Source organism: Podarcis cretensis (assembly GCF_951804945.1).
Source record: "Podarcis cretensis genome assembly, chromosome: 5".
NCBI classification, from domain to species: Eukaryota; Metazoa; Chordata; class Lepidosauria; order Squamata; family Lacertidae; genus Podarcis; species Podarcis cretensis.
Genome location: NC_137174.1, coordinates 37,342,364 through 37,370,284, shown reverse-complemented (window position 1 = coordinate 37,370,284; position 27,921 = coordinate 37,342,364). Strand labels below are relative to the sequence as shown.

The window sequence follows — 27,921 nt, the reverse complement described above, 5'->3', positions numbered from 1 at the left end:
ACATACCCCAGAAGCTGCCCTGGGCTCCGTCAGCTGCGGAGGCAGTTTCTTCTCTCCTCCTCCTCCTCCCTCCTCCTCCTCCTCCTCCGCAGCCGCCAGCGCCGCCGCCCTCTCGTCCTGCTCTGATCCCGCCGCCTCCGCCGGGGAATCCGCTCTCTCTCCCTCCTCCGCGCTGCAGCCCAGCAACAGCCGCTTGTCGCCGGCGGCGGGCGAGAGGAGCTCCGAGTTGGCTTCTGAAGGCTGCAGCGACATCCTCTCTCCCTCGCAGGCAGCAGCAGCAGCGCTCCTCTCTGTCAAACCAGCCCCGGGGCTGCTACTGCCGCTGCCGCCATGTGTCCTGATCGCCTCCGTCTGTCCCCTCCTCCTCGCCGGCTTTTTTTTATTTTTACCTCAGGCAACCTCTTTTACCTCAGAGGCACATCCACGACGAAGACGCCCCGCTCCTCGCCCGCCTCAAAGCTATGGCTCTCTCCCCAGTCTGCCCCCTCAGCTTCCCCCCGTATCACCGCCTCAGGAGGAATTTGCTGGCTGACCGCAAGCGGAGCTTCTTCTTCACACGACGCCCCTCGTCCCTTTTTCGCGCCGCCGCCGCCGCCGCCACCCTGCTCCCGCCCACAAGCCGCCGGCTCCCTCTCTCGGCTCGGTCTCCCCTCACTCGGCTGCTGTGCCAGCCGCTCTCAGAGCAACGGCGACCTCTCTAGGCCGCCCCCGGAATCAGCAGAGGCGGCGGTTGGAGGAGCCGGCGCGGAAGAAACAAAAAAGAAAAAGGGAAAAGGAGCGGGGGCCCGCGAGACGTGGCGGCAGCCTGAGGCGCGGACACCCCCGCTCGTCGGTTTCTTTCTCTCCCCCCCCCACACACTTCCCTTCAGTTGGCGAGGGAGGAGCAGCAGACGGGCGTTGTGAGGCGGCACAGGCGGAGATTCCCCCCCCCGCCAGGGCTTCTTCGCCACAAAACCCCGCAGAGCCGCTGCGCCGCCTACAGCCCGGGGCCAGAGAGCGAGGCCGCCATGTTGTTTTAGTGGGCGGCATGTTATTATATAGGAAAACGCCGCGCTGGGTGAGTGGGAGGGAGGGGTTGGCCGCGCGGCTGCGAAAACTCCGTAGCGTCAAGGGAAGCAGCAGTGCCCACTCTCCGCCGTCATTCCTTCACCCGCTTAAGGGAACTGCCTGCCGCGCGCTCTACGCAGACTTAGAGGGATTCTCTAAATGCTGGTTGGGTTACCGGCAGGACGTTTTGAACCCACCCCCCCCCCCCAGAATGGTCCCCCAGGACATGAAACTTTTTTTTTTTAATGTTCCTCTAATTATGATGGTGAATAAGAACCGTAAATAGACTGTTCTGTGGCGCCCCTAACTGATTTATTTATGGTTATATAGAAATGTCTAAAAATAAAGTGTTGTAAGCTTTTTTTTTCCTTTTTGGAAAATATTAGTAAATAATACTTTGGTGAAAGAAATCCCCATCCCTTTCACATTTCAGAGAGTAGAAGTTGTGGGACCAAAATTGTAGGAACTGAGAGAAATAATAGGTGACAGGAAAGGGTAAAAAGTCCCTGTGTTATTTTTCTCTTCATAGATTCTGTCCCCAACGTAGTGGGTTCTGTTTTTTTTTTTAATTTACTGGGTTTTTTTTTTACATTTTTATCCAGGAGCATTTATCGTTCTTTCCCAGTTTTATCCTCACAACAACCCTTTGAGGCTGAGGTATACGGACTGGCCCAATGTCATCTGGTGAGTTTCATGGCTTTAAAACAGTGCTGCGGTGCTATTACATGTATTTGCACCTATATCCCTAAGTTCTAAATAAGCTTACTAGGGAGTAAGGCCAAATGAATGCTCCTGTGAACATGCATGGAATGGCACTGATTGTGTCATTCTAGAACAGAATATCAGTGGGATAGGAGTCGGGTGGTTTTTATGATTTAAAACTTGGGTGGGGTGGGGACCAAAGGTGGACAAACTACTGCAGAAGAAGCAGGAAGTGTCACTCACCAGAGGTACTATTCTTCCCGTAACTAACACGGCAGTATGGCTTCAGCCCCGGAGGTGCACACCACTGTCTCTGCAGACAGACGGATGCCAACAACAGTAACTTAGGGGGGGAACCCTCTTCAGCCTGTATTTCAGTCTAAGCAACCTTCTGGAGGCCAAACACCAGAGCTTAGCAAGGCCAGAGTGGGCAGAGCAATAAATATGAATTTTAGCTTAGTTTCTATAAACATGCTAACAGCAGCTCTATCTCCTACCCCGGCAAATAAGAAGCATTATCAGAGTTCAAGGACATATTCTAGCTGGGCTGGTGAGGTGCAGCTGAGAAGAGAATATGGCCTGGAGAAAGTCCCAAGACCTTGAGAGTGGCATCCAGCCCCTGGGCTTGAAATCTGCCATTCCTACTCTAATTAATACAAGGGCCATCATAATAGTGCCATTGTGACCCCTGGTGTCCACAGTGTCTTAATCCCTTGCCTCCCTCACTGGCTGCCTTGGTCATGAGGGTGTATGGATGGTTACCTTCTCCCCCCCACCCCCCAAAAAGTACATAGTGCTGAAGGAGAAAGTTGGAAGAGTGATATTTGTTTTGTGAGCTTTTAGAGACACTGCTCTTTTGGATTTGACATTTACGCTGATCCCTTGGATAAGTGAAATGGGTGCATGGGTGATTTATCTATGTCTCTTAGGATGAAGAACTGATCTGGCTGGAGGGAGGAGAGAAATTACCAGAGGGGATGGTGTCCACAGTACTTGCTCAAAATCCAGATGTGCTCTGAGGAAAAAAATCTAAGCCTGATTTCTATGTAGCAGACACTAAGTTTTTTATCTCAGCTCCCTCTACAACTGCCACATTAAAGAGGGAGAGTTAGTCCCCCTTACTGTCACCACACTGTAAATGTAGTGTTCAAGGACAAGTCTCCAGGCAGATAGTAAATGCATTTCCTTTACTTAATAGAACTTAATCAAGCATTACAGAAATTAAGATAACTTAGGTCAATATCATAAGAACCTTATAAAATACTAGCATTACAAATCTAAAATTATGGCACAGATAAATTGGTTGGTTTAAAGCAGGGATGCAGAACCTTTTTGGCTCCACTTATCTGCCTCATGTGCCAAATTTGACAGAAGGATGTGACCACACACCAGTCAAAATCCCTTGTGCTCCAATCTTAAAAAGGGAGGGGGCAAACATGTGAAGGGTTTCACAAGCCTTGGGTGGCAGCAATGTTGGTCTCACACTTCCCTGCCACCATCCTGCTCACTTAAAGGAGAGTGCAAAGGACTGTAATCTCCACTCATCAGGTGGTTAGCAGAGATTAAATTCTGCTGCCTAGGCTGCCAGATCCTGTTCCCTCCTGGGAATGGGGTGGTACAACCAATGCAGAATTAAACCCTCTCCTTCCATCAGCTGACATCATCAGTGATGTTATTTGATGGGCATGGTTTGGAGAAAATGGCCTGGTGTGTTAAATATTGGCACACAAGCCGCAGGTCCCCCACTCCTAGTTTAAAGTCTCAAGTACACAATGTATACCTGATTACTCCTTTTCATGTGTTTGTTGACACTCTCAAATAACTCTAAAGGATTAGTGATACAAGACTTGGTGCTGCTGAAGTCATGTTGATGCTCATTCAGCAGGACTTATCCTATATTCCTGATAATTTGATCTTTAATACACTTTCCACGAATTTGTCCAGAAGAGACATTGAGCTAACCAGACTAATTTATTTCCAGGATTCTCCAACCCCCACCCCCCACTTCACCTCACCACCCAGTTTCCTAAAAAAATAATAATCCCTAGAATCACCACTTTTCATTGTAATCTCTGGTATGGAGACAGATCCTAGAGACATTTTCTATACTTTTGTTAGATGAACAGCAGTTTCAAATTTGAGTCCATTCAAAACTTTCTAATGGATATCAGCTAGACTTGGGTATCAGTTGGGGTTGGGGTTGGGGAACCAGCAGTCAGGAAGATAAAACTGCAGCAGCCCAGAGAAAGAGTGAGGGAATCAACATTTGTACAATCTGTTTTCAGGGTGGGGTGGGCGGAATCTAGATCAGCAAAATGGCTATTTTTTTTAAAAAAAGAATCTGGATTATATTAGCCTCAGGTATTTGTGTTGGTTTATGTTCTACAACAAGAACATCAGCATCCAAATTACTTACATGTATAAAACAGGTGGATCTTGTCAGCTAATTAACTTTAGCATTTTCTTAAATAATTATGTATAGGGATAGATTATACTTGCATATTTTAAAAACAGTGTTATTCCACAGAAATGCAAGTACCGGTATATGAATGGCAGTTTAAGTAAAGGACTGCTACTCCTCTTCCCATTCTTGCCATCAAGGGGCAGTCATAGACTGGCTGCTTGATTCTACATTACAGAAACTCCAAAATTTTCTATTGGTGATAGGAATTTCATTGTTTTTTCATGTGCATCTAGAAGTGTTGAGTAGTGTAATCAGAGACTTTTTTTATTTCAAAGTAAATCAACAGGGCATGTTCCTTAGTCGTAAGTGTGTTTGGGATTACAGCCTAAGAAGAACTTTTGAGAATCATGCTTTAACAGCAACCCAGTGTACGTTTACATGGAAGTACACGTCAATTGTGCTTACTCTCTCAATAAGCATGTCTAGGATGGTACGCTTTGTAATTTAAGATTATAATCCAAAATTAGTAAGTGATTCTTTCAATTTCTTTCAAAGTCACCTGTTAAGTGATCATGCCATTTCTATTCATACAGAGTTTAGAGGTTGTCTGTGTAATAACATTTTAGGTGGCTGATGTTTAGTCTTGTGAAATGGAACACTTAGATCTTGCCAGCATCTAGTAGCGTAGTTGAACTGTTTTGTATTGTGTATGTCAAATGCAATTATGTTGCTCTCAGTCTGAACATTATTTTATCCTGGTTGTTAAAATTTTACAGATTAAGCTGAATGCTGGAATCCAATCTGTCATCCCAGTTTTGTTCTATAAATAGAGCATCAAATCTTTCTTCTCTCTCCTGATAGTTTTTCTCAAGAATCAAGTGGTTTATTTATGCAACAACACTAAGTATACAAAGGCATTACAAATGAAGATCAAAATGCCATATTTCACTTTCTGACAGCTATTGTCCTCAATCAGTCAGTCAGTCAGTCAAGAATGGTGGGATGGGAATAAACATAATATCACAATAGTGAAAACTATCTTCCTAGGGAACTAATACTTATCGCTGGTATGTAACTATCTTTTAAATTTAGGAGATGAGCAGGGACAGCAAAAATTGAAGTTGGGGAAGGCTTGGTGGAGGAAGGGAGAGAAGGGAAATGGGAAAAATACTTTACCTACACCTTCCTCTGTCTCTTACTCCCTCACTGTCACATGCTTCCCTCTGTTCCTCACTCTCAATACCTGTGTCTCATTTCCCCATACCTGATATTTGGCATCTAATGCATTTAAAGAATGTCTTGTGTTGGTCTTTAGGTTTTCAGCCTTGTGCTCCTTGAATTATTTGTTTGCATCTCTTATTAGCTGCTTGCATTTCTTTCACCAAAGCTTGTGTCTTTTGTTTGGACAAGACATCAGTTTTCCCAAGGAAGACTTATTACCTGTAATAGCTACCTTGGAAGTCGAATGGAATCTGTTCCGAAAGGCTGTTCGACTTCCAAAACGTTCAAAAACCAAAGCATGGCTTCTGATTGGGTGCAGGAAGCTCCTACAGCCAATTGGAAGCCGTGAAAGCCCTGTCGGATGTTTGGCTTCCAAAAATAGTTCACAAACCGGAACACTCACTTCCGGGTTTGCGGCATTCGGGAGCCAAAACATTCGAGAAATAAGCTGTTTGAAAACCAAGGTACGGCTGTACTTGTATACAATATACACATATGCACCCCCCCCCCAGCTAGCATAAGTCCCCATTATGTCAGGGTTTAGCTATGCAAGGTATCTGAGCTCATGTCCTAATGTTTCAAGCACATGTTATACAGAGTATTTGGACATGCTTTGAATCAGTTCCAGGAAGAGTATTATTTGACAACAGTTTTCACAAATCAAGCTTCATCAGGGGGGCCTAACCTTCTTTTTCTTCCTTGTCAATATACGGGAAGCCTGGCATGGATTTGCCTCTCACAACAGGTGTCTGGAATAACTAGAAAAAATGTTCTCTATCTCATGCATGCCCTTTGGAAGACCTTTTCCTTGTACATTACTTATTTTCTTATTAATTATGAAAATTAGTTATGTAAAACAACTAAACTTGTTGAGTACAAGTAAAAATTGGGGTCAGTACTATGAGCTGAAAAGCAGACACCTTCAAAACTAACATTGTTGATGTTTTCCTCCCTGCCCTCCTCTCCCATCCCAGATCAGCTTATTAACACCTTCAAAACTAACACTGTTGATGTTTTCCTCCCTGCCCTCCTCTCCCATCCCAGATCAGCTTGTTGACGTGGCCACCATTTGTATATCCTGGCCTGCAGAATTATTATATGCTCCCCTCTTCCAAGGTCTTCTTCAGATGACCTGTTCATTGAGGATTCATCTTGATTTGTTTTCACAAAGTTTACATTAATTCTATCTGGTCTTTACTTGAGCATTCATTTTTATTTGTTTGCTTGGCAACTTTATGACTATGAACATTCACCTTACATTAATCAATTGCAATGTGTTTGTTTATACATCTTATAATAATTTCTTTGTCCCACATTTTTCAATGCGTTTCCCTATCACTTTCCAACAGCAAAAAGTCTGATTCTTTTTCAAATGTTTAGCACAAACCTGAAGTTCCAGTATGCTCTTGAAACTCTTCTACAAAATGGTAACCAGACACCTTCAAGTGCTCATGATAGTATCAGAGCAGTTATATATGATCCCACTTTCAATACTGTTTATGCCTGCAAAAGTTTTGGGATGGGCATGCCACCAACTGCTTTATCAATGTTTCTCTGTAAAGCAATTTACAGAAAGTTTTAAACATTTTACAAACAACAACAGCTGTTTATACAAAATTCAATATAATACAACAGGAAATCAGTGCACCAGGAACAGCTAAATATCAGAGAAGACAAACCATTAAAATACACACACACACACACACACACACACACACACACACACAGGCCTGGGAAAATAAAAAGGTCTTCCACCGGAGCCAAAAAGCAGAGGCGGATTTAGGGTAGCTCAACCAGTTCCACCACACTGGGCGCTGAGCCTAGGGGCTGCCATGGGGTGTTGCAACAAATGACAGTGAATTGAGCAGAATAGAAAATAAGATGAGTTGAATTTTGGCCTCACGCAGGCTGCTGCTGAAATTTGAAAGACCAAAGTCTGCCCCTGCAAAAAGATGTTCAACTTGGCACCAGATAAACCTCCCTGGTAGTATAAGGGGGCTAAGTGACTGAAGTATGAATCAGGGAGTCCCTAATTTGAATCTCCTGTCTGCTGCAAGGTATTCTTAGGCAAGCCTACCTCTTTCAGCTCAGCTTACCTCAGAGAAAATGTGCTGGCTTACTTTACAGAAGAGTTGTGAGGTTCATAATTAGGGGCTAATCTAGACTTCCTTTTCCACAGCATTTCTAGGAACAGTTCTGTGCTTTAAAGCATCCTGTCTGAGGCCTTTTTTTCCTTTTTTTCTTTTTTTGCGCTGGCACTTTTCCTGCGAAAGCCTGCTCTTTGCTACTGAATCAGAGCAAATGGCAATTTGCAGAAAACCTGAATTGCCATTTCTTCCAATTCAGCATTAAAGAATGTGTTTTCATAGGGATGGCACCATGGAGGGGGAGAGAGAAAAGAAAACATGGCGCTTTAAAGCACATACCTGTGTTGAGAAAGCGTGGGGCAAAAGGTAAGTGTGGATGAGCCCTATATAATGTCTGGGAAGTGCTTTGAACATTTGAAAGTGCTATACAAATATGAAGCACTGCTGGTTACTTCCTAGTAAGTGTGTTGAGGATTGTGGTCTTAGTGTGTATCAGATATTCTTGAACTCCTAAACATCAAGAACTCTAGAAGTTAATAATTGAAATTGGAGGTTGAGACCCTATGGTCAGCAGCAGCATTAAATCTGTGGATCCCTTTGGAGTTTGAAACAATAGAGCAGGCAGTTCTTGGTACAAGACTGTGATTAAAGCCAAAGAAGAACCATCCATTTGTTATTTAGAGAAATGTTCAAAGAAAGGAAAGATGACATTTATACCACTTAGATTGATATAAGAACCTGCAAGTTCTTTCACACAACTCTTCATGTGCTAGTTAAATAATTTATATCATTTTACCTATCTGTTGAAACCAACAAAGGAGCTGCTATATACTGAGGAAAAGAAACAAATGCACATTTAGACCTTGTTACTGTTGAACCTATCATGCTAACCTTCAAGGGCAAAGTCTCAAGGCCTAGCATTTGGCAAATATAACTAAGGATGCATGACTTAAGTGCCATCTGAATGGCAGTGGTTAGAAATGATACCTCTGGAGTGAGATACGATGTTGTGGTTTTGATTCCCAGCTAGAGGGCTTTAATGCATGCCTAAAAATACCCTGTGTTGGGTGCATGGGAATTAGCAGTGTTACCCCATGCAGTGCCTAAAGTCAGGGTGCTGGTTGCCACAGAAGATGAACAAGCACTGAAATCTTAGATTAACATTTTTAAAGGCTAGGAAAACATGTCAATGCTTGCTTGGTTCAAATTGCCTGCCTCCCCTCCTGTACTGTAAATTGATCTATAGTTAGAAATGAGTCATAGGTACTGTATGTTACATTATTGCCATATAAAGTTATATTTCTATTGTAATACTTGATGTATGCTTCAGCTATTTTATTAATTATGTCTGGTTTATTTTCATGGGGACAACTTTTGCATTATCACTCTTCCACAGATAATTTTAAGGAAAGAATAGATTAAATATTAGCATTAATAACCAAACTTTAAGTTTCTGTAGCTGGATTATTGCCACACACTCTGTGGAGATGCTGTTAGGTTTGGTTTGGAAGCTTCAGCTGGTGCAGAATGCAGCAGCAAGGCTGCTCAGTGGGGCAAAAAATACGTAACATTGGCACCGAAGGAGCTGCAATTGCCAGCTATACACTACCAGGCTAAGGTCAAGGTGCTTATATTAACATATAAAGCCTAGTATGTTAGCTGTTTTCCGTAATCATAAACATTCATTCATTTATTCATATAAAGCCCTACATAGCTTAGGACCTAGAAATTTGATAGTTTACATGTTCTGACAGGTAACCTGCCCAGAGTTTGTGACACACCCTCTTATTGGTGCTGGATTTGCCTAGGGTGCAATATATGTCAACACACAAGAGGGCATTCTCCCTAATAGGATTCCAGCTGTGCAGTAGTTGTTGGCATGGTGGGACAGCCTGGAGTGGTGCTACTTACCTGAGAAGGAGAGCAGTGAGGTGCCAGGTAGATCTCCATGGTGTGCACACAGTGTTTAGAGTGTCAGATTGTTATGCTGTTTCACCTGCACTGTGCAGCCTTCCCTTGGCTTCTGGTACTGGTTTTACTGTGCAATGGTGATTTCATATTGTCCCACCCACCCAATGATGTGAAAGACATTGTGTAGTCTTGTAGTCTGTGTAGCCTTGAATGTTGGTATCTAAATAAATAAATTTTGTATGACGCAAGTAGGCCTGCACTTGAGTAAAAATTTATCTGATGAGCTTTGCTTTACCCTCGGGATTTAATGGATCACTGTAATAAAGTGTCATGTGGCATGTGAGTTAACTCCTGAGTCAGTCCAAGCTCTCTCCCTCGTTATCTAGGGAGAGCACAGGGTCAGATGCCGCTAAGTCTGCTAACCCCCTGGTGTCCTTCATGTCCATGTTTCTTTGAACTAGAGGAAGAGAACTGGGACTAAGGATGTGAGGGAGGTGTATCCAATAACCTTTTGGATATTGTAGCCTTATAATTCCATTATACCATGATTGTGTTTGTGATTTAAAAGAAAAATCGGTTTCCTTCTAAACTTGCTTTAGGTCTCCCAGAGAAAACTAGTCAGTAACCAGAAGAAGGCATCTTAGATGCCCTCCCACAGCTCAGTCAGGAGCAAGGGAAGAGTAGCATCTCAGTCCTTGCTTCTTTGGCTCTTCCATGATTAGTTTAGAAATTTGGATGACTTCAAGTAGTGCTAAACCTCAGCTTATTTGACATAAGTGTCTCTGATTCCAACAGCCACAAGATCACCTTTCTTCTAGAACATTTTGCCCTGCATCTTGCACTCCTCAAGTGCCCCCTCCACAGCATATGGATTATACTATAACAACAGCTACTACTGTATTGTCTTTGAATGGGAACATCTCTTTTGATAAATACTTCCTCCACTATCTGCTGCTTCCATTGTAATTTGACAAAGATACATCATATTGCACATGGATGCATTGAAGGCAAAATATGTGATCTCTATAATGTGAAATGGATAAAGGTGCAGTTTTATAGAGTTCTATTTTAAAGTGTTGCTATGGATATTTAATATAATATACAGCAGTTGTGTTGATGGAAAGTTTCTCCCTACGTCAGAGAGAGCCAGTGAATAGCTGTAATACTCCAGCTCACTAGTGCTTTCAACCTTCCTTTCCTTCATCCTTTCTGTGAATTATTTTAAAGCAACACTAGATGGAGTCTTAAGTAGGTAAGAGGTCCTGCATGCACTTTGAAAAGCCTGTGCTTTCTAAAGGTTATAATCTTTCTATTACTTGAAAAGAATGAGATTAATAGTACTGTATTATACAAACAGGCAATATCATCACCGAATAAGCAGCCCTGAATTTTCATAATTAAATTGGCAGGTTTTACTAAGCAACTGTGTCTTGCAGTACAGAGAATACTGCAAAAGGCTTCACTGGAATGTGTCTTCTTCTTTGTAAAAAAACCAGTTTTGACCAAAAAAAAAACTCACAGAATGAAACACACTCATCTTTGTCTTAGATGCTGTGTTAGATAGTGGCTGTCCTAAAGTTTTAAAGTGAGTAGCATCATGATAATATTTATCCATTTATTCTTAAATGGTTTATTAACCACATTCCATGCATACCTACTCAGAAGTAATCCTTGTAGAGTTCAATTGAGTTCACACCCAGGTAGGGATGGACAAACCTGTCAACTTTGGGTTCTCTTGGCTTCTCATTTTTTGAATCTTCAGTTGTCTGTATTTTCACATCACTGCGTTTTTAGAAAATAAACTCATTCACTAGCAAATTTCTTCCAATATACACAGTTTTATGCAATTTTGCATAATGTACACCGCCCAGTATAATGCTTTTCTATGTGTTATTTTCTCTAACATATGCATTTACACACACACTTTAGCCTAGTATATGCATTTATGTATACATTATTTGGCTGGAGAACTGCATTGCAAAATTTGGAGAAGTGTGAATTTCAAAAGATGCCTGTGTTTGCATTTGTGCATTAATTGAACTGAATTTCTCCTCCAAACTCTACTCCTAGGTAAGCATGTACGATTACAGCCTTAGTGGTATAGGGTTTCTGCTCTATAAACTGTAAAAGAGCCGAGATCACTTGAAGTAAGAGCTAGAATGAGGAGGACCGTTTTTTCCTTTTGATTCAACCTAACTTTGACCATCTTTGAATCTTTTGCCAAAAAACCCCAAAAAACTGCTAACACCTTCTGGTTTGACTCTCTTAGCACACAACTATAAGCATTTTCTACTGAAATCATACAGTCAGTTTCTTGGTAAGATATTATTAAGTGCACATAGGCTTGCAACTTTAGATGCTCCAAGTGAGGAGGCAAAGCATAGCCATTGCTGCCAGTAGCCATAGCCTTATCCTCCATGAATTCATCCAATCCTCTTAAATCCATCCAAGTTAATTGAATCAGCACATGGGCATAGCCAAGAGGGGGGAAGTAAAAATACATTAAAATACATAGCAAACTGAGGTTCTACCCCTCCACAAGTGGCCTGCCCCCCACCAAATCCTGGCTATGCCCATGATTCAGCAGCAGAAGAGTCTACATCTATAGGCCATGCTTCCTTGATGACTCAAAAGAGGAAAAATACTTGTATAAAATCTCAAAACAATACATGAATAGCAAACTCTGTCTGCATTTATCATCTTAAAAAAACAAAAATAATTTGGCTGAAGTCTTAGATTCTGAATTAAGGTGGGCACAGAATACACCTGTTCTGTAACATTGGTTTCAATTTTTCACCTTGGCCAGCTCCTCCAGAAGATTTTGTTTTTCTATGGCTGCACATGGAATTTCAGGAGGGTTTTTTTGCCACTTTGACTTTAAAATACATCATTTTTCCTAGCATAGTTGTGCTGCTGGCAGATGGCCACTTTCAGATCTGTCAGGAGCCACAGATATGAGCTCATAAGGAAAGATGGGTTTGAAGAGACTAAAATAAGTCTGTGTCACTCAGATGGCAAATTGCAGATTGAAGTTGCTGCTACAACTGTTTGCATAAGCTTGGCATTTGGCCAACTTGTGGACGGACAAAGAATTCATGATCTGTGATGCATCAGCGAAAATGCACTGAAAGTGTTAGCAAATGAAAGGCTCATTTATTCTTCCATCAGCAAGGCTTAGGAAGCAAATTTCCTTTAACCAAAAGGTTCTTTTTAACAACAAAGAGCTTCAATCTGCTTGCAATGAAAATGCCATTAAATTGCTCCCTGCTTCCCATAGCAGTGGGAAGTCCAGTGGAAACATGACAAAGGATTTGTTTCTTTGACTGTGAGAGCTCTGCAGACTTGCAGTGTCTTCGTAATATTTGCTCAGGACCGCAATACTTCAAGGACTGTCTCTCTGCATATGGACCTACCCAGACTCTGAGGCTCTTCTTCACGTGCCTTCTCCATGAGAAGTCTGCAGGATGGCAACACGAGAACAGGCTTTTTCCTTTGCAGTGACTCCCTACTTGTGGAATTATCTTCCCAGGGAGGTTCAGCTGACACATTTCAGCTGATACACCTTTAGGCACCAGGCAAAAATGTTCCTCTTTAACCCGGCCTTTGGCTGATTGACATTAAATGCCCTTTTGAATGTGTTGTGGAAGGGGGAAAGGGTTATTGGTTTGTTTTTGTTCTTATTTTGTGTTTTTTATATTGTGATTTTATGTTGTGAACAGCTCTGAGATCTAGGAGTATAGGACAGTATACAAATTTAACTAATAATAATACACATACAAATATACAAGCAGAGCACTCTGGGAGAAAGACTCCTAAAGGCCGATGGTGCAACCACTTAACCTGCATTTGACTCCCAAAAGCAACAGCTGCACCCCAGAGATGCCTCAGTTTTAGCCAGCTCCAGCTGAAACAAAGCAGGCAGAGCTCTTCACACAGACATAGCTCTGCAGGTATATTGCCTGTTCAGAAACACATCTCCATTCATTAACAGCTCTTGAGAAAACAACAACCGATTACCTCCAACTACCAGCAAAGGGTTAGAGTTAGGCAGAGTATTTTGTTCAGCCAACCAGCAGCCAAGTACCTCTTTAAATAAGATTTGAAGGAACTTTGGGCCAAACTCGGCAAAATATCAGCGCAAAATAGCTTCTCCCCAACACAAAAGCTGATCCAGACTGAGACCCCCTTTGCATGAGTCACAAGGGAACTTCAACCTTTTTTGCCCTGCTATTTCCTGATTTGGATGACTCCACCCCTCCATGCCAGCAATTTTCAGGGTGGTGGGTGAGAGAAAACTCCATTTTTCTTCATCAGGAGGTGTTGGCCCAATGCATAGTGCTGGTAATGGTAACCCAATCTTGATCAGGATCATAATGTTGCTTAGGGGTGTCATCATGACTTACATTTGCAAAATACACCAGCAATCTGGAAATGCTCTTTGAAGTTCTTCTTTGCTAACATGCAGGATTCCCACCCACCCCCACCCCCAACAACAATGAGTGAGAAAGACTCAACAGATAAACGGCACAAAATCAAATGGCCAAAATTCCATTCAGCATTGCTTTGGGGTATGCCAAAAGCATTTTTGGGGTTTCCAGGCTATTTATATTCTGTCTCACCTTTGGGACATGCAACCCTGGGCCACATGATGAGAACGCCCCTGAGCTTTGAAGGCCTCCTGCAATAGACTGACTTTCCCCTCCACTATGGCTGCAGCCTTAATAGTTTTCCTTAGTTTGCATCAAGCTTTGAGTTTCGATCAGGGGTAGCTAAACTGTGGCAGCTCCCATCGTCCCTAACTATTCACCATAATGGCTGCAGCTGATAGGAATTGGAGGCCAACAACATCTGGAAGGTCACAAGTTAACCACCTCTGGTTTAGATAATCAGTGTAATGTTGTGTAAGTTTTAAACATAGCATTGAATACGATAACAGTGATTACCCAAACCTTACTGCTGGTTGTGAAGGGGCCCCCATAACAGTTCAAGCTTCAGGACCCCCAAAATCTAGGTCTGCCACTGGTTGCTGTAAAGCAGACCAGGGGTTTCATGATTGTGCCAGGAAGCACCGCTGACATTTTGGTAGCAGAAGTGTGGTATTAAAGCACAACCCCCATGATGTCACAGATCATCCCCACACCAACACAAAAAGTTACACCACAGGGCTCTTGCACACAAATCTTTTTTTTTTTTAATTGAGGTTTTGCTGTTTGAAATTTGAGAGGCAACCCAAGAGGAAAGAGTGGGGTAACAACCAATTGATTACACTGTCTGATCCCCCCATGTAGATTGTATGTGTAGAATCTAGGCTGATTGCACAGTAGTCATGTCTTCTGGAGGCAACCATTGTCTTTACTTTTGGTGTACAGGCAACAGCTGTTTTGCACAGAGGTCATGTTGGCAGAGCGTGTATAAACCTCCTACCCTGCCCCATTTTTTGGCCACTTCCGGGTTGTGGCAATGCAAATGTGCACAGTTGCACACATATCGGACAAGAGTAAAACCAGTTGTGGCTTGTACTTGTACTGTCTTTCTCTTTCTTCACTCATCCAACCTAGAGGGCAAACTGATGAATTTGTAGAGGTCAGCCGTCTCAATAAGGGAAGCAACAGTGAACACCAGCTAGCCCTCGTGCCAGTGAAAGGGCGAGTGCTGAGTGTTTATTATTAGCTCCTACTGTGCAAGTTCAGGAGCCACGGTAATTTCCAGGGCTGAGCATCTCAGTCATCTCAAAACCACTTTCCCTCAAAAGGCTGCAGTGCACACTCATCTGATGCCCTTGCACACCGTTATTTTTAAAAATGCTCATGAAGTCATTTGCCTGAGTGCTGACAACTTTGCGATCGAGTTTCAGTTCTTTGCAATTTGAAGCATTCAGCAGATAAACACTGGAGAATGCCATCTCTTCTGCTTGGAACAGAAAGCACTGACAGAACTTCAGCCATCTCTTGTGACTGACAGGATGAACATACAGTCAATACACTGTATAGCTAATGTTGCCCTTGCTATTGCTGCCTAATGTTTCTTTACTAAAATTACATGTAGCAATTATTTATCATTCTTATTTATTTAGTAAACTTATTAGTGCCCCCTTAAAAAAGTAACTTGGAGCAACTTAAAACAATCAATAAATAACACATACATTAGAACCAGCAGAAAACAAAACAGGGCGGGGGAAACCTAAAACTCATTTATATTTTTAAAGGCAGGACTAGAAGATCCCGCCTACTGTAGGAGGCCACAGGTAATTAAAAGCCAAAGGCCTGGTGGAAAAGAAATGTTTTTCGCTGGAGCCTAAAGATATGTAATGATGGCACTAGTGAGGCTTCCTGGGGAAAGCATTCCACAAGCGGGGAGCCACCACTGAAAAGGCACATTCTTCTGTTGCCACCCTACAGATCTCCCATAGAAGGGTTACACAGAGAAGGGCCTCATATGCAGGGGTGAAGGAAGGCATTGTGATACCTGGGGCGAGTGTTGTTACGTAAGGCGCATGTGTGGCGTTGCTACGTACGACGCATGCACCGTACGTAATGACGCCACACATGTGCTGTATAGCCACTGGCGCCGCTCCAGCGTGTCGGGATCCTCTGCTTGTGGCTGCAGCTGCGAACAGAGGATCCTCCGTGGCTGTAGTGACGACAGAGGGATCCCAGCACCATCTGTACAGCGCTGGAGTGGTGCCGGCGGCAAACCAGTATACAGCGCATGTGCAGCGTCACTACGTACAGCGCATGCGTGCGACGCTGCACCTGCACAGTACTTAACAGTTTGCCGCCGGTGCTGGGATCCTCTGCTCGTGGCTGCAGTGGCGCGATGGCTGCTTGCGCCACCACGAGCCCCCGTGGGGTCACTTTTTGTCACCCCCGTAGACATGGAACCCGGGGCACACCACCACCCTGCCTCCCGTTGTGATGCCACTGCTCATATGATGACTGCAGGCTCCAGATTGGTTCATATGGGGAGAGGTATTGGGGTCCTGAGCTTTATAGGTCAAAACCAGCACTTTGAATTTCCATTTCAATTTAAACCATTAAAGACAATGATGAAAATGTTATCTCCCTGCTCTTTCTTCTTTTAATGGCACCTAGGGCATTTCCAGACTGTCACTATTTGGGAATGGGATTCAATCACATCCCAGCAAATTCAGGCCACACAATTAAATCTGCTTGTTTAAAATAACCTCTCTTCCCCCATAGATAGCACTCTTTGTAACACGGAAAGTGATGGGAAAATGCACTTTGACACAATGTCATCTAACCTCCCTGCAAACAAATCAGAATGAATACTCATTAAACTGGTTTTCTGGAATCAACCACAGGCATGAAGATTTGAGCTCTCATTGTATTTCCACCTGTCAGGGACTGGCAGGGCTCTGAGGAGTGAGTGGAAGAGGAATTGGAGCCAGGGGCAGAGGAAGGGGAATGCGGTAGGTGCGGGCCATCCTGGGTGTCACCGCGGGGGGGGGGGGGAGAGAGACTAAATGCCAGGTGGCACTCACTGCGAGGCCTGCAGTGCACCCGAGCCATGCATCTCTCTGTCCTGCCCAAACAGTCTACCCGCTGCCTCCCCCCCAGCTGTAGGGCAGCTGAGTGGGAGGAGGCAGGCAGACTCCAGAGGCCCCGTCCCTGGCACCCCTTGGCAGGCTGCCCCAGGCACCCAAGTGGCTTCCTCCACTCCTGATTGGAGCCAGAGGTTGATCTAAGGGAATGGAGTAGCACTTTATTGGGTTTTGTGCCTCCCACGAGGCAGGAGCCAGAGCTGGAGAATGGATCTGAGCAGTCGGAGACGGGGAAGGAGGTACGGAACGTAGGACAGAAGCCGAAGCTGGAGGAAGGACAGGATGTGCCAGGAGCTGAGCGAGAGACAGTGCTTGAAGAGAAGGGGCTGGCAGAATCCCCTCGACCACCACCCCACTGTCCCCCAGGACCAGGGGGGGGGGGGGCGGGCTGAAGAGGCAAGCACAGCGACAACTTCTGTGTAAGAGCTACCTAGCCGCCAGGAACATGTTTGTGTGTGTTTAGTGCACCTTGGGAGCTCCTGCAAGTTCATGCTTTGTCAATAAAGAAAACTACCAGCCACTTGGGCTGGATGTGCTCAGGACACCACCTCTAGGAAGAATTCCCTGCTGTTCCGCCTGTTCTGTATGGGTTGTTGTTGTTTGGTAGCCACAGAATTCGGCATTGTTCGCAAAAGTCATCTTCCTAAGAATTCTGTATTTATTTAGACGTTTCTAGTCCTTACAGATTCAAAAGTGTCATTTAAACTTAAGAATGTGGGCACTATAATGTAAGGGGAACTCTTGCTTCACTCCTGCCATGACTGTGAGTCTGGGTAGGCCAGTCAAGCAAGGGACTCTCTGGTAGACAGCCCCTACACTTCCCTTATGTTCCCTCTAACCCCATGCAGAAGTGAAACCTGGGGGTGCAAGGCAAATATTTATGAGGGGAAGTACAGAGAGCACTGAGCTTACTTGTCTCTCACCAGAACCCAAAGTAGCTTGCTTTTCTCTGACAAATCCCAGTTATATGGACCTGCATCAGGAAGACTAAGCTTGCGAAGGGGGAAATAACCCTTTGAGTCTGGCAGAAATGCACACAAGGACCCTAGCAACCAGTTTTAATAGTTTTAGTAAGACTTCAAAAGACAAGAGGCCAAAGGGGAGGCAAGCAAGCTCCACAAAATGGAAGAGGGTCTCAGGGGTGATTGTGTCAACAGCCCGAGCCATTTGGTTGTCCCAGAGGTCGTCTAGGGCTTCAACAGGATCACCAGTCATATCAGCTGGAGAATCCCCCAGCTGGGAGATGGTATATTTTCCCCTTCCCTGATCGATGGAACCCATTTTTGTATTTAGTCTATTGAAAGGATACACAAGTTCTCTGCTTGTAAGTGATGGCGGGCTAGAGAGCCTTGGCAATCTTAAAGAGACAGGCTGGCTTGGGCAGGCCTGCATTATGAACACTGTCTAGTGAAGCCACTGAGAGGGCTGAACAAGATTTCTAGGGATCAAGGGTGCCTCTTCACTGTGCTGCATAGCCTCTTGTACTTCCCAGTTCTTTATAAATACATTATACAGAATACATTATGCAAAATGGTAGAAGATGCAACACACATGGGAAAAAACATGCTAATTTGAAGAGTCTTTACAGGTTCTTTGCTTTTTCTTGGCACAAAACTTGGGTTATCATGTTGATGAATTTTAATTTCTTTCTTTTTAGCTCAGAATACATAGCATAGCTCACCAGTTTATGATATTTCCAGCTTGATCCTCAGTGCTGAAGAATGAACACACTCCCTTCTTCACCTACCCTCAGTTGCTGATACCAGTGGGTGACTCTGTCACTTCCGATTGCTCTCAGTTTCTCATTTTCCCCAATATTAAGTTCAGTTTTCCACACCAGTTTGTAATTTATTCAGCATTTTAGTGCAAATTGCTCCCAATATACATGTGTCTAAGTGCAGTTTTGCCTAAAAAACACATTTTTGCAAATGTTTGGTATTGGTTTGGGAATTGTGAATTAGTTTGTGTATTGGTTTGCCTCACCTTTAAATGCAGATAGAACTGAATTTCTCTCCCCATCCCTATTTCTGTGCTGCCAAGAAGAGGAAGTTGCTAGCTTTCTGGTCTTATTCACCATCACCACAACAGATGCTGAGAGTGTGGTTCTGAATCATACCAGCTGAGCAGGGTCCACAGTCTGGGTCTATAAAGTTCTTTTCAGGATTCTGTCCTTTTCTTGATTCTCTACAGAAACCTTCTTCTTAATGGCCCGAGAGCCAAACTAGATGTGATATTAATTACACAAATGCAATTTTTATCAGCTTCAGCTGTTGCAACAACTGCAACCATTCCTGGGCCAGCCTAGCTAGACCACAGTAATCCAGGCACTGGTAACTTCAGGGTTGGATTACTGCAATGCAATCTATATGGGGCATTTCTTGTGGCTGGTCTGGAAACTGCAGTTAGTGCAGAATGCTGCAGGATGATTGCCAAGGCCGGCCCACCCTTGAGACAAGGTGAGGCGACTGCTTCCGGCGGCAGGATTCTCCAGAGCAGTAGATCCTGATGTCAGTCTCTCCCCCTGCCCCTTGTTCCTGATTTAGATCTTCCCTTACCCCATATTCCCTGGCAGGGAGGGGAGCATCATTTTGGGGTCTGCCTCAGCCACCAAAATGTATTGGACTGGCCCTGATGATTACTGACTGGAGTGAGATCCTATCAGCATATTACACCTCTGCTCAAAGGTCTGAGCTAGCTGCCAATTTGTTACCAAGCCAAATTTAAGGTTTCCTATTAATATATAACGCCCTTAACAGCTTGGAACCAGTTTACTTGAAGAATTGCCTTGCTCCACACATGCCTACTAGACCTTGGACTTACCCTACCCTGATGGCACCACTGAGCTCATGGGCTTATGTTATAATGTGGAAATGCTGTTGTTGTTGTTGTTTAGTCGTTCAGTTGTGTCCGACTCTTTGTGACCCCATGGACCAGAGCACGCCAGGCACTCCTGTCTTCCACTGCCTCCTGCAGTTTGGTCAAACTCATGCTGGTAGCTTTGAGAACACTATCCAACCATCTCATCCGCTGTCGTCCCCTTCTCCTTGTGCCCTCCATCTTTCTCAACATCAGGGTCTTTTCCAGGGAGTCTTCTCTTCTCATGAGGTGGCCAAGTACTGGAGCCTCAGCTTCAGGATCTGTCCTTCCAGTGAGCACTCAGGGCTGATTTCTTAAGAATGGATAGGTTTGATCTTCTTGCAGTCCATGGGACTCTCAAGAGTCTCCTCCTGCACCATAATTCAAAAGCATCAATTCTTCGGCGATCAGCCTTCTTTATGGTCCAGCTCTCACTTCCATACATCACTACTGGGAAAACCATAGCTTTAACTATATGGACCTTTGTTGGCAAGGCAATGTCTCTGCTTTTTAAGATGCTGTCTAGGTTTGCCATCGTCTTTCTCCCAAGGAGCAGGCATCTTTTAATTTTGTGACTGCTGTCACCATCTGCAGTGATCATGGAGCCCAAGAAAGTAAAATCTCTCACTGCCCCCATTTGTTCCCCTTCTATTTGCCAGGAGGTGATGGGACCAGTGGCCATGATCTTCGTGGAAATGGTAGCAAGATTTTAACAACGCTTTCAAATTAAAAGAAACTCCCTCCTAGTAGGGCAAAAGTCAGAACTTGAAAGCCAGACCTGTGCTTTCTGAAAGGAATAACGGTGCACATGGAAAGTCTTAAATGAGTTGGAAGAGCACAAAGAAACAGTTAAGTCAGAATAAGAGAGAGGAAAAAAGAGATTGTGTTTTCTCTTTGGCATCTACTGGAGGAAGTGATGATGGGTGTGACTTTTTGCAGTTTGGTAAAAAGCTTAGTGAAGAAGAAATTATGGAATGTTCTTTAAGGGAAGGGACTTTCTAAAGTAAAAGCTATAAATATATGGAAAATAAGCTTAAAAGTTGCAGCAGCTTTGGGAGGGTTTTGTATGTGTATGCATTCTTGGAAATATCTGCTTATGGAAGATTCAAAAGAAGCAATAAGTGTTGTGGAGGAAATAGAACCCTAAAGAAATGTAAGCTATTATTAGTCAGAGCTGCCCAGAAATGCATGTGCTAAAAATGAAAACACAGGAAAATGAATAGAGGTCTATTTGCTGTTTTATGCTCTTCTTCGAAGAGCTGTATACCATGCAATTAGAATATTGATCTATGAGTCTTCTAGGAGGGATGGGCGAGGCCTTCTAGGTAGTCAAGTATACTGTACAGTTGGTGCAAATGCCCAATATTAATCCAGTGATAGGGGCTCCATACCATTCAGTACCATTCTGCCCTGTGCAGCTTGTTTTTCTAGGAACAAAATACAAAGCTATGAGGTTTGATTATTAGTCTCTGAAGAAAGTTGTACTGAGCTTACCCATGCACTCCAATGGTCTCTATTTATTACCATGAAAAGTATTGTTATGACTTGCGGGGAGGTAGGCTGTGTGTATGAGCTCCCTTCTAATCCCTGGATCCAGTAGGGATTCAATTCCTATAATAGCCAGGCTAGCTTCCTGGTGAGATAATGGCCTTCTAAGTATGGAACATTAAGGTAACAAAGGAAGTAGCTCTGTGTGGAGTAGTTAGAAAGTGTCAGGCAGAGTTCTTTCTCAGCCTTCTTTGGAAATGTCAGGAATTGAACGAGGGCCTGTGAAGGATGTGCCCTGCTACTGAAGTGTGGCCTTCCCCTTTCTCATCTCACTGTCATTACTCTGAACCAGGGGTAAGCAAACTTTTTCAGCAGGGGGCCGGTCCACTGTCCCTCAGACCTTGTGGGGGTCCAGACTATATTTTGGGGAGGAGGGAATGAACAGATTCCTATGCCCCACAAATAACCCAGAGATGCATTTTAAATAAAAGGACTCATTCTACTCATGTAAAAACACACTGATTCCTGGACCATCCACGGGCTGGATTTAGAAGGTGATTGGGCTGGATCCGGCCCCGGGCCTTAGTTTGCCTACCCATGCAGTCTGAACCTTTCTTTAAAGCTTTCTATTTCAGCTGCATCAGGTTGCCATGTCTGATCATGCTTGTGAGTTACAGTAAATATCCAGAATTCGGTGACTTTTACTGCCAAACATTTCACTGGCAATTCTTAAATTGATAGAAAATCCAGCAGAAAATATCAGACATGTTTGTGTCATGAAGCTCAGTTTTGGTATTTACTTGCTGTATTGTTTTTAACACTTGATTGGGAGCCGCCCAGAATGGCTGGAGAAACTCAGCCAGATGGGTGGGGTATAAATAATAAATTATTATTATTATTATTGTTGTTGTTGTTGTTGTTGTTGTTGTTGTTGTTGTTGTTGTTCATGGCACAGTAAATGCCAATTCGCAGTCAATGAGGGAAATGTGAATAATTTTTGGACATTTATTGTAGCTACTTAGTCAGCCTCGATCTTCACTCGAGCAAATATATATAGGAAACTTCACACCCTCTAGATGTTGTTGAACTACAGTTCCCACCACCCCTGATGGGAGTTGTAGTTCAGGAACATCTGGAGGGCCAAAAGATCCCCATGCATGCACTATAGTCTTCCATAGAGTTCTGACACTGACCTCTGAAATTATTCAGAATTACTGGTAAATGTCAACATTCACCACACTTCTGCTCACACATAGTACTGTAAGGAAACATGGGCCAACGCTGGCACACCACTCAGCAGTTTATCTCAGTTAACACTGCACCAGGCCATGGGATAATTTTAGAAAGCTACAACCAGATGGTTTAAAGAAGCATGTTGTGTCACACATGCCAGAGCAAGGCAAAAATCTCACAGTCGCCACTCTGACATCTGTGCAATGTTGTGATACATTTCTCTTAATAGGTTATGTCATTTGGATTATTATTTTAAAAGAAAAAATGTGTATTTTATAGCTTAGCTTTGCATAAAAGGTAATTTTTGGCCGCTTAAGGATTATCCACAATCTTTCTTGGAATGTGGAAAAATGTAGCCTCTCTGAGAAGCCTGTCTCAGCCTAATAAGGCTGAGTTCTCTACTGGTAACATAGTCTGAATACCTTCTCTATGAAATAATTCAGATCATGGGGAGAACCTCCATCAACGTGGCGCAGTAGCTGGATCAGCTTTCCACCTATAAAGAACAAGATCGCCTTTGAATAATTAGTCATTCCAAGCTACACATAACTGTTTTCTTATATGGCTTCTGCTGCAGCAAGAACCACCACATAAGAAATAATATTCCCAAAATCCTCTGATGTAATGCTTTGCATTTTCCCAGTGGAGAATTGAAGCAGTCATTATACTAAGGCAGGGGTGGCCATCTCTCAAGAGACTGCGATCTACTTTCAGAATTATAAACTGGCAGTGATCTACCCCTGTTTTTTTTTGGGGGGGGGTTCAGCTCAAAGTTTCTGAGCTTTTTTTAGGGAGGAGTAGAACCCCAGTTTTTTAGGGGTTAAAAATAAGCTTTTGGGGTGATTTTTTTTGGGGGGGGTTAAAGGCATGGGGAAAAAGGGTAAAGTCACTCACAAAAAGATTGCTATGGATCAAAACAGCAGCACAGAGAAAGCTCTGTCTTCCAGAGATCATACAACAATGGAGGGTGGGGCAAGAGGGCAGGGCAAGAGTCAGTTTTAGCAATGTTAAGGAAAGGGAGTTATCTTGGCAGGGATACTAGAGCGGCTTGCCGGTTCCTGCTCCAGGTGGATCACGTTTGGTCAAAACTCTCCACTATGACCTGGGTGCCCTGCTTGGCATAGTTCATAGCTCCTCTGAGTTATTCAAGCCCCTTCGCAACGGCAAGGCGGTGATCCATGAGTGCCTGGCGTGCTCTGGTCCATGGGGTCATGAAGAGTCGGACATGACTAAACGACTAAACAGCAACAACAAGGAAAGGGAGCCAGATATCTACCAAAACCTCACAGGGATCTACCAGTAGATCACGATTGACCTGTTGGACATTCCTGTACTAAGGAAACAATCAATTCATTGCCAGGGGAAGTAGAAACATGGGTTAATCAGCCACAGGATCCTTTCTCTGAGCGTGATGCAACAGATGCTCCAGAGCAAGCTTATATCATGTCAAGCCAGTAGACCCTGTCAGTCTTTTCTATTTTTCATTTAATAATTACATTTCAGGATATTTATGGAATCTTGGGGTGATGTTCAACATCCATCAGGAAAACGAGGAAGGTGGCAGTTTGTGGGGATTCCTTTTGCCCCATTGCCGACTCCCCCATGAAATCTGAAATCTGCTCCAGAGATTATTAGGATATATACACATTAGCCTTTCAAACTGCATTCACAGTTTGTTCACATCAGAAAGAAGGTGAGGAAGTTTCCACCCAATGCGCATGATGTTTTGGTTCCCCTTCCCCGCCACAAACTCTTCATGAAGCTGTTATCTGTGCGTGTGTTCTCATTTGCCCAAGTATGGTGGCTGTTAGTTATGTCCACATTACTGCTTATCCACATCCAGTTTTCTGGTCAGACTGAAGTTGGTTGGGGGGGGGGAATGCATCAGACAGCAATACAGGATGAATATGGATTGTGGCTAACATGTGACTGTAGTTTCAAAAACTAGCACTGGATGTGGAGGTGGCATTAGTGTGAACACTCCCTGAGTAAAAAGCCATTGGCTGAGATCTAGTGATAGAGTTCCCTAGGTACATACAGGAATCTCATACTATAACAGAGGAGGGGTGTTATAGCTTATGGACCAGTCCAGTTAAAGTTGCATTTTGATCCATGGGATGTGTGACCTCATATGGAGATGTTGAATGCTTATTTTCTTTCACCAAGAGCCAAGTACAGCTAAAGTGCAATCGTTGATTTAGCTGGAGGGAGCTGAACCAGCTCCACAATAATTTATGAGATTTCTTATTTTAGACCTGCTGCTTTGTTTCTTGATGCATTTACAAGTTTCACAGTAGGCATTTCAATGTATTTCAGAGGCAGGCAAAAAGCAGTGGAAAGGGGATGAATAACATTTTATGATACAACTATCAGTAGGATTTATTTGGGCAGGGAGAGTCGTTTTTCTGGGGAAAGGTCATAAATCAACACTTAATCCTAAAACCATTCAGCAACTTTTGTAAGGATCGGATATACTGAAGCAAATCTCTACTTGTGACAAGATTTTTTGTTAAATGGCCAAATTTATCCCAATATTTTATTTTATTTTATTATTTTTGGAAAGCAAACAAAACATGTCTCTCCCATATCAGTCTCTACAGCCACAACAGGCACTGTAACTCTTCAGTGGTTTGACTTCACCCCTGAAGGCACATTCTTCAATTGTCTCCCAAGATAGATAGATGAGACCCAAAAACTTTTGGAAATGTGACATACTTGCAGTTTTGTTTTGCTTCCGGAGCCATGAGCAGAATGCTCCTCTGTTGCCTTCTCTGTTCGCTGCTTGCAACTTCCTTGCTCTGCTCTGTTTAGGCTACAGATGTTGGCAAGCTGCCTGCCTGAGCTGCATCACGCTCAAGCCAAACAATGCCGCTCCTCCTTCCAGCAGATCCTCCAACTCTCCCTATTTTCCAGGGAGGTCCCTGACTTAGAGGAGCCATCCCAGTTTCTGATTTGATCCTGGAATGTCCCACTTTTGCTTAGGATGTCTCTATTTTCATTGGAGAAATGTTGGATGGTATGGTGGGATCTTCCTATTTGCATTGGAGAAATGTTGGAGGGTATGGAGTTATCTAACCCCTCCCTGTATAGGGAAGTTTTAAAATGTTTTATTATGTTTCTATATATGCTAGAAGCTGCCCAGAGTGGCTGGGGCAACCCAGTGGGATGTGTGGGGTATAAATAGTAAAATTATCACTATGAAATGGGACGTCCTTATTTTCAACGGAGAAATGTTGGAGGGTATGTTCCAGTAATTGGTCTTGGCCTGGGATGTGTGGCCTGCCCAGGAAGTCATTAGACCATTGTTGACATCTTTGGAACAGGCAAGTGTCGCTAAGAATAGAACTCCTCACATGTTTTTTAAACAAGGAAGCTCAAATATCTAGAGACTGGAAACAATTCAAACTGAGGCTATCGCCCGATGAAAGTAGATTTCAAATTCATTGCTCGTATGCTTTTGAATGGATTAAATCTGTATGGTTTTGCTGTCACAGAAGCCTATGAGAGAAAGGGAAAGGTGAAACTTGCATTTGTGACTAAAGATACATTGGGCTGGACTTTTCAACAGGTTGGCTCAGTTTAAAGTGAACCATAAAGTGATGTACTGATAAGCTTGAGTCACTTTTGAGTTACTTTTCTGGTTTTAATTTTGGTTCAACACACATAAGGTTATGCTCTGCAGCTTAAGGGTCAAAAACTAGATGTGATGCTGTATGTGTCGTTAGAAACTTCATGGTATTTTAAAAAAATGATAATAGGCACCTCAGGAGAGAAGCTGCCTTTAGCCCTTTAGAAAGTTGCAGGGCTGATGCAAAGATGCAGCATTGTATATAGATTATTTCCAAGCATAGCAAAAGCCAGTTAATTTGCATTGCAAATTCTCTTTTCTTTACTTAGATGTCACAGCAGAGACTCTTCAAAGCATTTGCCTGCATCTTTTAGATGCCACACATTTTACTTCCATATCAAACAGAAGAAATCAAATCACAAGCAAAAATGCAAAAGAATATTTAAAAATAAGAGGCAGAATGACTTTAGCTGGCATTTGACTGTCACTTAAATTATGAAGCATGTTTATCATTGCAGGCTGGTTGAAAGAAGCAATTGACACCAGCAACAAAATCACCACTTTATTATTTCCTCCTTTCCCACCCCCACCGGCTGTTTCCTAAAAATGAATGGCACTGAAGTGGATTAGCACTTATGCAGATAGAATTGTCAATGTCTCCTTGTTGAAAGTTTACAATATTGGCAGACAGGGATATGTTACATTAGTAAGATGAGGCCATGAACATTACAAAGGGCACTTTTGTGTCATCCCTGGGATTAGCGAGAATGTACAGCTCAGGTGCAGACTGAGAGGTTACTACTCTGCTCCACTCCAGGCAGGGCCCCCTATAGTCACCTGGCCCTTTGCCACCTGGCTAGGAGGAGGGGGTGAGCTGCGGTACGGCCAGGCTGTTTGTGTACCAGACACCACCATCCGACCATACCAGGCACAAAATGTACCATCTTTCCCACTGCCCCTATCCAGTAGTGGGGAACCTCAGGCTCCAAGGGCTGGATGTGGCCCTCCAAACCTCTCTTGTCGTGGTCCTCATAACTCTCCCCAGGTCACACCCCTCATTTGTCCTGCTTAACACCCTTGAGCTTTTTTGGCTGGCTGAAATGTGTCCTTGATATGGGAGTCAACTCCTAGGGGGTCAAGGTCCCTTCAGCCTCCCCAATAAAATATTTGAGGTGGCTGCCTCCCCCACAAAGTTGACGGGCATTGCCATTCAAATGGTATGTGTGCACCATGTCATGTGATTGACTATGCGGGGTGGGGCTTACGTGGCACTCCCCCAATTATTATTTTTCAGGAAGTTTTTAATGTTTGATGTTACTTTATGCTTTTGTGTGTGTTGAAGGCTGCCCAGAGTAGCTGGGGCAACCCAGTCAAATGGGCAGGATATACGGTAAATTTTTAAAATATTTTTTAAAATTATTAGTATTCAAGTTGGGACCCCTGGTCCTTGAACTCTGCTCATGCCTCTTGCTTTCCTGGGTGGAAGCTAGAGAGGGATGTTTGAGGGTATAGAGAAGCTAACTTACAGTATATAAAGGTATAATTTATGTTCATTGCTCCGCCCACTGCTGGCAATTGACCCTTGGACGAAAACAGGAAAATTTCTTCATTGCCACCCCCCTGCCCTGACCCATACCAGGCACAAAGGGTGGCTTGCTGAGATGAGGGACAGGGCTTGTTCCCATAGGATGGCAAAGAGAGGCAAGCAGGGCAGAAAGAACAAAACTGTCCTGGTAAGTAGGTCTTCAACAGCATCATCAGGTCTTGGGGAAAGAATGATATGATTTGATATGTTTTTTTTTCACAGGGCACTGGCTTCAACTTATTATTGATCCATTTTGTA

The 27,921-nt window shown here is 43.6% G+C and overlaps 1 protein-coding gene and 2 long non-coding RNA genes across 4 annotated transcripts in view; 1 reads left to right on the top strand and 2 right to left on the bottom strand.

Moving 5' to 3' along the window:
• HECTD2 (HECT domain E3 ubiquitin protein ligase 2) overlaps positions 1-1,036 on the bottom strand; it is a 38,636-nt gene extending 37,600 nt beyond the window's left edge. Inside the window, exon 1 of the mRNA XM_079976268.1 lies at positions 7-1,036. Coding sequence (XP_079832394.1) covers positions 7-252 — 246 coding nt within the window. The 5' untranslated portion in view covers positions 253-1,036. The remainder of the gene's footprint in view (positions 1-6) is intronic.
• Positions 941-27,921, top strand: LOC307216343. Of its 2 annotated transcripts, XR_013839044.1 has the most exons (4): positions 941-1,057; positions 1,650-1,731; positions 24,014-24,203; positions 26,408-27,921. It is a non-coding gene; the product is annotated as an uncharacterized lncRNA (long non-coding RNA). The 2 variants fall into 2 exon arrangements; XR_013839043.1 differs by lacking the exon at positions 24,014-24,203.
• Positions 20,436-25,999, bottom strand: LOC307216342. The gene is made up of 3 exons (XR_013839042.1): positions 25,226-25,999; positions 22,933-23,006; positions 20,436-21,216 (listed from the first exon to the last, which is right to left on the bottom strand). It is a non-coding gene; the product is annotated as an uncharacterized lncRNA (long non-coding RNA).